A 12,236-nucleotide genomic window follows, 5' to 3' on the forward strand; every position below is an offset into this window, starting at 1 on the left:
ACTCGTTCTGTGGGACAGTGGAGTACATGGCTCCGGAGGTGGTGAACCGGCGAGGCCACACCCACAGCGCAGACTGGTGGTCCTACGGTGTGCTTATGGTGAGAGCCCCTGATAGAGAGCATTAACACCATTTATAATTCATGGTTAGATCATGAATTGTCCCCACTCTGCCATTGGAAAGAGGAGATTTGGCCCGATCCATAGATGTATGACTTGGCCATAAAAAGCTAATTTATAGGCCTGATATTCTATATTCATATTGCATGTGTCCAGATGGTAAAATGCAGTACTGTATATACAAAAAACCCTGTAAATCATCTGCCCTTTATTCATTTGCTTAGATTTTTTGTACACTTGATCTCAAGAAGGTGCTGAATGAGCTCTGTGGCAATTTGTCCACGTCTGGTCAAAGTTAACATGTGTTATTAAATTATCAAATAAAATAATAATAATAATTTATATTCTCCTTTTGGTTCATTACAATTTACTCAAGCATAGTAACAGACACAACATTTCTGACACTGGGAATACATTCCCGGAGGTCCATATATGTCCCTAGATACCAGGAACATGCAAATGGCCCTTGTAGAAGTGGAGCAAACTTCCATTTACTTGGGTATGTATTTTTAGGCAAATTCTCTGAAAATATGGCTAGGGCTTAAGTCTTGCATACATCGCCCCCTGGTGATGGAAGAATTGCCCCACGTTAATTTTCAAAGATTTTGATGAATGTCAAGAATCACAAATTCAATCTGTCCAGAATAGAATAGAAATACTTTATTGGGAATACTCCCAATGTGATACAAATTGAAGAATATTGTGTAAAAAGAAAAAGTTTAAAACATCACATTTACAAGACAATTATGTACATAGCAACCGTAGCCTATTTTGGACCCTTTGGCCTGTTGGCTCTGTTCTCGTTACTCATTGGACAAGTTCCCTCCAAAACCTGCGATTGCCAGCGATAGCGTTATGCAACTCCTAATAATCAGTGCGGAAGGCATAGTTTTGGAAATGATCGGAAACTATTGCAAATGGCATCACGTTGGACGCGTTCCCAGAACGGTACCGGTAGAGTTGAGACAGGCCCGCTTAGTTTAGCGGAAGTTCTCTGTACTCACAGCCTCAGGTGAAAATTGGATTAGCCACAGGAATTTTAAGTGAGTATAATTATGGCCAAAGACTGTAAACTAATATCCCCTCTCTCTCTCTCCATCTCCCTCTATATCTCTCTCTTCTTTCCTCTCTTTTCTCTCTCAGTTTGAGATGTTAACAGGAACGCTGCCGTTCCAGGGCAAGGATCGTAAAGAGACCATGACCCATGATCCTCAAGTGAGTCACTTAACCCCCCCCCCCAAACACACACAGACACACTCAGCCCAGAATGATAACATCAGGTGTGTGTGTGTGTGTGTGTCCTAAATGGCTTCCACTTTTGCCGCATGGGAGACAGATTGCTCTGTGAGCGCATCGTCCCCCAGCGCTGAACACCGGGGCTGTTGTGTCTCGTCCTCATCGTAGTTTTCTACCATTAGTGGCAATTGACCAACCTTTGGCCAGGTGTGTGTGTGTGTGGGGGGGGGGGGGGGGGGGGGGGGGGGGGGGTGCACGCCGAGCAGCACCAGAGGCATCCTTCGGGGAGAAAGCCAGGGATTGATACAGGAGGAGATAAACGGTAGCACTCAGGAGGGGGGAGTGGATGGACAGAGCAAAGGAGTGATCAAATAAATGGACTATAGTCTGCTGCTGATGGCAGTTTATGAGAGGGGGATGAGGGGAAGGGAGGAGAGTGGAGAGAAGAAGAAGAGGAGGACACAGAGAGAGAGAGAGAGAGAGAGATGGTTTTAGAGAAAACTAGCCTGCCGTGTCGGAGGTGGACAGAAAGAAGATTTACAGAAATATTAAACTCTTTGCTTCCTCTCTTCTCTTTTTTACTGTTTCAGAGAAATGCTGAGGTTGTTCCTCTAGAATGCTGAGTTGGTTTCCTGTGTGTGTGAGAGAGAGACCACTGTACTGCATTCTTGTCTTTCAGATCTATTAATTTGAGACAAAATACAGCTATAGAATAGAGGATAATGTGATGACCGTAGCAATGTTCTGAAGCTGATGTTCTAGTTTGTTTTTCTTCTGTTTGTGTTTTATCTATCTATCTATCTATCTATCTATCTATCTATCTATCTATCTATCTATCTATCTATCTATCTATCTATCTATCTATCTATCTATCTATCTATCTATCTATCTATCTATCTATCTATCTATCTATCTATCTATCTATCTATCTATCTATCTATCTATCTATCTATCTATCTATCTATCTATCTATCTATCTATCTATCTATCTCAGGGCTAAATTGGGAATGCCACAGTTCCTAAGTTCAGAAGCACAGAGTCTCCTGAGGAACCTTTTCAAACGCAACCCATCCAACAGACTAGGTAACTATTAGATATCCAACAGACTAGGTAACTATTAGATATCTAACAGACTAGTTAACTATTAGATATCTAACAGACTAAGGTAACTATTAGATATCTAACAGACTAGGTACACAATATATATCAGACTAGGTAACTATTAGATATCTAACAGACAAGGTAAATAATATATATCTAACAGACTAGGTAACTATTAGATATCTAACAGACTTGGTAAATAATATATATCTAACAGACTAGGTAACTATTAGATATCAAACAGACTTGGTAAATAATATATATCTAACAGACTAGGTAACTATTAGATATCAAACAGACTTGGTAAATAATATATATCTAACAGACTAGGTAACTATTAGATATCAAACAGACTAGGTAACTATTAGATATCAAACAGACTTGGTAAATAATATATATCTAACAGACTAGGTAACTATTAGATATCAAACAGACTAGGTAACTATTAGATATCAAACGGACTTGGTAAATAATATATATCTAACAGACTAGGTAACTATTAGATACCAAACAGACTAGGTAAACAATATATATCTAACAGACTAGGTAACTATTAGATATCAAACAGACTAGGTAAACAATATATATCTAACAGACTAGGTAACTATTAGATATCAAACAGACTAGGTAAATAATATATATCTAACAGACTAGGTAACTATTAGATCTCTCTCTCTCCCTCTCTCCCTCTCTCCAGGAGCTGGACCAGACGGTGTGGAGGAGATCAAGAGACACCACTTCTACAACACCATCGACTGGAATGTTAGTCCCCACGCCCCCTCTTTCTCTGTCTCTTTCTCTGTGTCTATCTCTCTCTTGTTCTCTCTCTTTCTCCCCCATCTGTTCCTTATGGTAACTTTGAAGTGACACAGGCTATATTGTGAATATTTAATGAGGTCTGTGACCCTGTGTTTGTGTGGGTTTGATCAGACAGAAGCCAGTGAAGTCCACTAACGTGTGTTTCCTACAGTTAGTTAATGAGTTACTTTCTCACTACCCTTCAGCCCATAGTGTTCTCTTGATGCTGTGGCTCCATGCTGACATGCTCTCCCTCTCCATCTCTCTCTCTCTCTCTCTCTCTCTCTCTCTCTCTCTCTCTCTCTCTCTCTCTCTCTCTCTCTCTCTCTCTATATATATATATATATATATATATATATATATATATATATATATATATATAGAAACTGTTCCGTCGTGAACTCCACCCTCCTTTTAAACCTGCCTCAGGAAGGCCGGACGACACGTTCTACTTTGACCCAGAGTTCACCGCTAAAACACCCAAAGGTAGATACTTCCTCCACGCTGCTACAGTGCCACCCGCTCCTCTACCCAGCGCTCCTGCCTACAGTGTGCTTCCGTTTCCAAGACAGCTCTGCAAAAAAAACAGATGGTGTTGTTACTGCAGTAGAGGTTTCTCTTATGTTTTGGACGCGGCTTGTGCACATATCTGGTTACTAATGTTACGCAGGACCTTTTGAGAATGTTGTTCCAATATCCGCTGTAATGAGTAGCAAGGCAGCGAGAGAGAATGTTTACGGGTTTTTTTTGTAAGTTGTCCTCAAAAGCATATTGAATATTTTAATCCTATTTATGTGCGATATATGATCTCTGGATTCTAATCAATTATTTACCATTTTTGCATGTGCTTCAGATTCCCCAGGAGTGCCTCCCAGTGCCAACGCCCATCAGCTGTTCAGAGGGTTCAGTTTTGTGGCCATTACAGAGGAAGAGACACAACCATTACCCAACACGATAGTGCAGGTACACACACACACATACACACACACACACATACAACTACAGTTTTGAGAACCAGGTCCTCACTTTTTATTTTCCAGAACTTAAAACAGTAAAGATTTTACCTTTTTGTGTCTCTTCATGTACGTGTGTCTTCATGTGTTTCCGTCTGCGTGCTTGTTCGTCTGTGTGCTGGTATACACGCTGACATAGCAGCTGCATAGAAGCACGTCCCAGTTCACGGATGGATATGACATCAAAGAGGACATCGGAGTCGGCTCCTATTCCATCTGCAAGCGCTGTATACACAAGGGCACCGGCATGGAGTACGCAGTCAAGGTAAGGCCACGCGCGGGCGGTCACCAACATGGCGTCCGTAGTTTCTGGGTATCTCGGGTTATCTGGATAGGAGATTGGGAAACTGCGGTTGTCGTTGACCTCCATACTGTGTCTCGGGCTCCAGATCATCAGCAAGGCAAAGAGGGACCCGACGGAAGAGGTGGAGATCCTGCTGAGATACGGACAGCACCCCAACATCATCACGCTGAAGGACGTAAGTCGTGACTGGAAGGCCTTGTTCACTTAGCTCCTCCACAGGAGAACGACTCCAGTTAAAAGCTACTGTGAGGCTTTTGACTCAAACTAGCTGTAGGGCCCCACATCAGTCCGATTCTGTCCTCCATTCATTATTTATTAAGTCATTGACCGCCGAGCCCCTTCCGGGAAATTAGGCCTAGTACGCCAGGAGGACGGGGATATTTGCGAGTGCTTAAGTTAAAATATATCTTAAATTATGGCTATGGGTCTAATACACCTGTCGTTTTTTCAATGACTTGCTTGCAGTCAACATGTACGAAACGGATTGTTTTTTCATCAGTACATTTCAGTTTTATACCGTTTTGAATAAGAGTATAGTTTTGGAGATTTCTAGTAATTCCAGAGAAAGACGCGATAATAGCCCTTTAGTGGAATACACAAAACACGTTGTCATTTTTCGGCTGATTTATTAATCGTTTTCAAATAAACGCTAGATTATCGATAGTATATGTGTCCTTATGCACGATACAGAAGCGGGCTGAAAAATCGCTTATCCGTGCCTTGCTCAGCGCCAACGGCACGCACACACACACACACACACGTTGTGATCGCTGTGAAAAAAACATCTGATTAACCCAAGACTGGTAACATAGATTCCTTACCTCACATCTGATGTTCTGCAAAAAGATTAATCCAATTCTTGATCGCCATTCCAAATATTGATCGCGTTTATTGATCCAACGTTATATCTCCAAAACACATAATCCATGCTGCTCTGAGTGTCCCCAGTCCATCTGTTGTAACGATACTGCATGCCCCGAGAAGGAAAACCTGGACCGGAGTTTTTTTTTGCATGCACGTCCCCAGCCAATCCAATCCAATGATGTGCAATACCATCCGGGAGACATTAGGTGGCGGTATTTGCCCTTTTGTGAGCTCAGACCCATTCCCAACGATAACATCAGGTTGGATGGATGAAATTAAATTGATTTCGCTAATAAAAGAAACAACGATTTAAAACCCGACTATACTCGTGATTGGAGCTCAAGCGATGGCGAGTTAACCTGACTATCATCGGGTCTGGCGTCCAATGAGTTAATGAATTTATCATTTAAAAATTGTTTGCAAGTTCAAAATTAATGTTGTTGTTTACATGTTGTATGTATCCCCTCCCTACTTCCCATCTCCCCCCCCCCCCCCCCCCCACCTGGAATTCACCTGATTGGATAAATGACATGTGACATCCAGTGGCTGAATTTTTTGTCTATAGCACCTTTTAAAATATATGTTAGAAAAGTCAAAGTCATTGTAACTCTTGAATGGCAGTTGGTGCAGTTGACTGAGTGTTTTCCTGTGTTGGAACCGGCCTGCAGGTGTACGACGACGGCAGGTCAGTGTATCTGGTGACGGAACTGATGAAGGGAGGAGAGCTGCTGGATAAGATCCTCAGACAGAAGTTCTTCTCCGAGAGAGAAGCCAGCGCCGTGCTCTACACCATCACCAAGACTGTGGAGTACCTCCACGTACAGGGCGTAAGTGTGTGTGTGTGTGTGTGTGTGTGTGTGTGTGTCTCTGTGCATCTGTTTTCTAGGTGGAGATGAGCCCATTATGTCTGCGTGCTCCTATTGACCATATTCACATGGCTGCCATTTTTCTCTTATGTCATGCTCAGGTTGGGATTCCTTTCTACCCTGTCCCCACCCAAGGTGGGGGTGGAAATGAATCCCAGCCTGAGCATGACATAAGAGCAAAATGGCTGGTGTGGCAATATGGTCTATACTGTTGATACCTAGTACTGTGTGTTCTAATACTATGTTGTGTAAGTCAGTCGGTTCGCAGCCTTTTTTGGTTCATGGCCCTGGTCACCATGGTGTGGAGGTAACCATGGACAGAATGTTGACCGTCGACATAAAATAATGATTCGTATTTCCTCCTTTTAGGCTATTTAACTTGAACATGATTGGAGCTGGGCTTTAGACTTCAAATAGTCATTATCTCACGCATTTAAAACATCTACCCGTTTACTAACGATTAAACATGATAGGTTGTATTTCTATATATTTTTGTGTATTATTATGTATAATCTATTTATTAATAAGAAATAATCATCACGCATCCATAAAGTCATGCATCCACTCAACTTATAGAAAATGCAGCATCAGGCTAAATATCGATACTTTTTTAATGGCTCGGTATTGCAATACTTTTCTAGTATCTGTGTATTGTGCAACCCTAATCCAGACCCTATTCTGTGTGCGTGCGTGCAGGTGGTCCACAGAGACCTGAAGCCCAGTAACATCCTCTATGTGGACGAGAGCGGCAATGCAGAGTCCATCAGGATCTGTGACTTTGGATTCGCCAAGCAGCTGAGGGCAGAGAACGGCCTGCTCATGACGCCGTGCTACACCGCTAACTTCGTAGCTCCAGAGGTAACGCTGCTCATGACGCCGTGCTAACTTCGTAGCTCCAGAGGTAACGCTGCTCATGACCCCGTGCTACACTGCTAACTTCGTAGCTCCAGAGGTAGCGCTGCTCATGACGCCGTGCTACACCGCTAACTTCGTAGCTCCAGAGGTAGCGCTGCTCGTGACCCCGTGCTACACGGCTAACTTCGTAGCTCCAGAGGTAGCGCTGCTCGTGACCCCGTGCTACACCGCTAACTTCGTAGCTCCAGAGGTAGTGCTGCTCGTGACCCCGTGCTACACGGCTAACTTCGTAGCTCCAGAGGTAGCGCTGCTCGTGACCCCGTGCTACACCGCTAACTTCGTAGCTCCAGAGGTAGCGCTGCTCGTGACCCCGTGCTACACCGCTAACTTCGTAGCTCCAGAGGTAGCGCTGCTCGTGACCCCGTGCTACACGGCTAACTTCGTAGCTCCAGAGGTAGCGCTGCTCGTGACCCCGTGCTACACGGCTAACTTCGTAGCTCCAGAGGTAGCGCTGCTCGTGACCCCGCTGCCGACACGCGCTCTGCAACACCCACGTCTGTAATAATAATAATATAATAATACATCGGATTTATATAGTGCTTTTCCAAATGCTCAAAAACGCTTTAACAAAACAAAACGATACAATACAATACATTATAGTTTTAGTAGAGAGAAATAAAAAGGCGAGCGAGGAAGGAGTTCATGGGTTGAAAGCAAGGGCTTGTTTGAATGATGAACAAAGAGTGTCTGCATGACGGATATGGTTCCAGAGGGTGGGGGCAGCTGCAGCGAAGGCCCTGTCGCCCCAGGCCCGGAGCTTAGTTCTGATGGGGTAGGGCTGGACCCGTCTTTGGCTCCGATACCAATTTCGACATTTGGGAGCTTGAGTTTCAGTTAACGGATGTATCTGCCGACATTATGACTTGACAGTATCGTTTGTTTTTTTCATCTAGAAAAGTTGGTAAAGATTGAACTTGACTTTTTTTTATCGTTTCAGCCCAAGATCCTTAACAAAAAAAAATTTGCCTGACACAAATATATATCTTTACGTTTAAAACGAGAACAATGTCAGGTATATCAACATATTAAGGCGTGTCCTGTTAGAACCAAAAACACAGCACTTTTGCAGATCGATACAGTATATCAGTGGAACTTTTGCTAGAAGCTAATATCTTGCCTTACTGTAAAGTATTAAACGGATAGTTTAGTTATAACAAAATGGGATGTACTGATTCTTAGAATGGGGCTGGGCACCTCAGTCTTACGGGTCCTGGAGAAGGTCCCAGGAATACTGTACTTCCACTGTTCTGTGTGTCTCTCATGCTTGTTTTGTGTGTGTGTGTGTGTTCTGTGTGTGTATCTCATGCTTGTGTTCTGTGTGTGTCTCTCTCATGCTTGTGTTCTGTGTGTGTCTCTCTCATGATTGTGTTCTGTCTGTGTCTCTCTCATGATTGTGTTCTGTCTGTGTCTCTCTCATGATTGTGTTCTGTGTGTGTCTCTCATGGTTGTGTTCTGTCTGTGTGTGTCTCATGATTGTGTTCTGTGTGTGTCTCTCTCATGATTGTGTTCTGTGTGTGTGTCTCTCATGCTTGTGTTCTCTCTCAGGTTCTGAAGAAGCAGGGCTATGATGCAGCCTGTGACATCTGGAGCCTGGGTGTCCTGCTCTACACCATGCTGACGGGGTATGTGTGTGTGTGTGTGTGTGTGTAGTGTAGGTTTGTCTATAGTCATTCTGTTTTTCTTTGCTCTCATTCTTCTCCATCTCCTCTTCTCTCTCCTCTCTCTCTCCTCTCTCTCTCTCCTCTTCTCTCTCCCCTCTCTCTCCCCTCTCTCTCTTCTCTCTCTCCTCTCTCTCCAGTTTCACTCCCTTTGCTAACGGCCCGGAGGACACGCCGGAGGAGATCCTGGCTCGTATCGGCAGCGGCAAGTTCTCTCTGACTGGAGGATACTGGACCTCTGTTTCAGCTGAGGCTAAGGTACACACACACACACATATCACATGCACATACCATACACGCACAACTTCACACGTTACACAAATACCACACATTACACACACATATTTGCAGGCATGCACACACATACACATATCTCACACATGCACACCATACACACAAACACACAACTTCATGCACCCACACACGTATGCATGCACATACATTACTACTACACACACACACAATCATTCCATTGACTTGCATACATATATACTCCTTACTCTTCTGTTAACCAGAGTGACACATTCCTTTATAGATAAAAATATATCTTGTTTTCATCACTTGTGGGGACAATTGTGGTTTTCCAAACATGGTACCTGTGTGTGTGCTGCTGCGACATTAGACTATTTAATATATACATGCTGTATACAGTATATATGAAGTAGGCACAGTTTAGCCTTACTGATCTTGTCCATTAAGCCTACTTAAATGTATATGCTTGTATCAATTCTTTAGTAGAGGATATATAGTTTACCATCTGTGTTTTAAAATCTTCTTGCAGCTGTAATCTATGCATTATACTGCACTAGCAGCAAGCCACAAAGACTGCAGACCTCCTGGTTTAGCAGGGATCTTCTATAAATCGTCAGGGACAATCGCGATTACTAATACTATTTACAGCAATTACCATACTGCATAGAGTATGTATTAAGGTCCTGTAGGCTTTGTTTTTTTTCTCTTGACACTATCACGTTGTAAAGCTCTTCCCCTGACGTGCCAATGTTCCAATTCTGTTCTGGGTTTTTAATTGCAAAGACATCAGGGTTATATCAGCCAAGCACCCCAGTGGTTTGCCAACTATAAATATGCTTATTACGACAGGACTGAGCCAATTCATGTGCCCAAAGTACTGTTTCTGTCGCAAATCATAGGATATTGGATTGTATATTGTATGAAGAATGTTGGATGGTCTCGCACTTAAAATATGGAAACACAACTCTCACACAGCTGTGGTTGTACTGGGAAGCTTCTAGTGGTCAACAGTGTCAGACTGTGGTTGTACTGGGCAGCTCCTAGTGGTCAGACTGTGGTTGTACTGGGCAGCTCCTAGTGGTCAGACTGTGGTTGTACTGGGCAGCTCCTAGTGGTCAACAACGTCAGACTGTGGTTGTACTGGGAAGCTCCTAGTGGTCAACAACACCAGATTGTGGTTGTACTGGGCAGCTCCTTAATGGTCAACAGTATCGGACTGTGGTTGTACTGGGCAGCTCCTTAATGGTCAACAGTATCGGACTGTGGTTGTACTGGGCAGCTCCTTAATGGTCAACAGTGTCAGACTGTGGTTGTACTGGGCAGCTCCTTATGGTCAACAGTGTCAGACTGTGGTTGTACTTGGCAGCTCCTTAATGGTCAACAGTATCGGACTGTGGTTGTACTGGGCAGCTCCTTATGGTCAACAGTGTCAGACTGTGGTTGTACTGGGCAGCTTCTTAATGGTCAACAGTATCGGACTGTGGTTGTACTGGGCAGCTCCTTAATGGTCAGCAGTGTCAGACTGTGGTTGTACTGGGCAGCTCCTTATGGTCAACAGTGTCAGACTGTGGTTGTACTGGGCAGCTCCTTATAGTCAACAGTGTCAGACTGTGGTTGTACTGGGCAGCTCTTTATGGTCAACAGTGTCAGACTGTGGTTGTACTGGGCAGCTCCTTCAAGTTCAAGTTTCAAGTTTCTTTAATAGTTGTCATACAGAAGTACAGAATACTTTCATACAAAATGCTTCTTACTGTTACGCTCCAGAGACTGTGCTAGACAAGATAGTATCAAATAACATAGTATAGCATGTAATTTAGAAGAAGAAAATGAGGTCACAGTGTTCGGTATAGACATATGTACAATGTTCTGAGTTACCATATAATATACAATACTATGCAGTGTACTAATGTACAGTACTATATAGTGCAAAGCAGAAATGGGATGAGGTACAATTTAGGTACAATTTACAGTAAGGTGTACGAGTTGTAGTGCAATCCTTCATCAATAAATATAAAGTGTGGGGAGTGGGTGCTACAGTGTGTTTGTTTAAAGTGGGTGTGTGCTATAAAGTGTGTGGAGTGGGTGCTACAGTGTGTCTGTTTTAAAGTGAGTGTGTGCGTGTGGATGTGTGTGCTATGTGCGTTTGGTGGTTGTTGTTGTGTAGTGTTCATTGTTCGTTTAGCAGTCTGATGGCCTGGGGATAGAAGCTTCTTCTGAGTCTTTCTGTGCTCGCCTTGAGACTCCGGTATCGCTTGCCTGACCGCAGCAGTTCAAAGAGGCAGTTGTTCGGGTGACTGGAGTCTTTAATGATTCTCTTAGCCTTGCCCTTGCAACGCTTGTTGTAAATGTTCTGGAGGGTGGGGAGCCCCCCTCCAATTGTGCGTTCGGCTGAACGTGTCACTCTTTGTAGTCTGCTTCGGTCTTGTGCAGTGCTATTCCCAAACCAGGAGGTGATGTTGCCGGTCAAGATGCTCTCTATTGTACATGAGTAGAAGTTCTTAAGGATCTTCTGACTGACTTGGAACTTCCTTAGGCGCCTGAGGAAGTAGAGGCGTTGTCGTGCCTTCTTCACAACACTGTCAATGTGTGTGGTCCATGTCAAGTCCTCGGATATGTAGGCTCCGAGGTACTTAAAGCTGTTGACTCTCTCAACCGGTGCCCCGTCGATGCTGAGGGGGCTGTAGTCCTTGACCCCCGACCTCCTGAAGTCCACAATCATCTCCTTTGTTTTGCTGACGTTCAGGGAGAGGCTGTTATCCTGGCACCATCCCGCCAGGACCTTGACCTCTTCCAGGTAGGCCCTCTCGTCGTTGGCAGAGATCAGGCCCACCACCACTGTGTCGTCAGCAAATTTGATGATTGTATTGCTACTCCGCTGAGCCACACAGTCGTGTGTGTACAGGGAGTAGAGGAGGGGACTCAGAACACAGCCCTGGGGGGCCCCTATGTTGAGGGTGATGGATGAGGAGGTGCAGTTGCCTGCTCTCACCACCTGGGGTCTGCCAGTCAGGAAGTCCAAGACCTCCTTATGGTCAACAGTGTTAGACTGTGGTTGTACTGGGCAGCTCCTTATGGTCAACAGTGTCCGACTGTGGTTGTACTGGGCAGCTCC

General features: G+C 44.1%; 1 protein-coding gene across 1 annotated transcript in view; it reads left to right on the forward strand.

The window, feature by feature from the left end:
* Nucleotides 1-12,236, forward strand: part of rps6ka3b (ribosomal protein S6 kinase, polypeptide 3b) — a 72,303-nt gene that overhangs the window by 55,890 nt on the left and 4,177 nt on the right. Inside the window, 13 exon segments of the mRNA XM_084325875.1 lie at nt 9-98; nt 1,261-1,317; nt 1,319-1,332; nt 2,348-2,436; nt 3,152-3,216; nt 3,636-3,738; nt 4,106-4,215; nt 4,405-4,530; nt 4,655-4,744; nt 6,102-6,260; nt 6,996-7,157; nt 8,760-8,836; nt 9,013-9,130. Of these exon segments, the coding sequence (XP_084182001.1) occupies nt 9-98; nt 1,261-1,317; nt 1,319-1,332; nt 2,348-2,436; nt 3,152-3,216; nt 3,636-3,738; nt 4,106-4,215; nt 4,405-4,530; nt 4,655-4,744; nt 6,102-6,260; nt 6,996-7,157; nt 8,760-8,836; nt 9,013-9,130 (1,260 nt within the window).

Source organism: Notolepis coatsorum (genome assembly GCF_963971535.1).
Source record: "Notolepis coatsorum genome assembly, chromosome: 12".
Taxonomy (NCBI): domain Eukaryota; kingdom Metazoa; phylum Chordata; class Actinopteri; order Aulopiformes; family Paralepididae; genus Notolepis; species Notolepis coatsorum.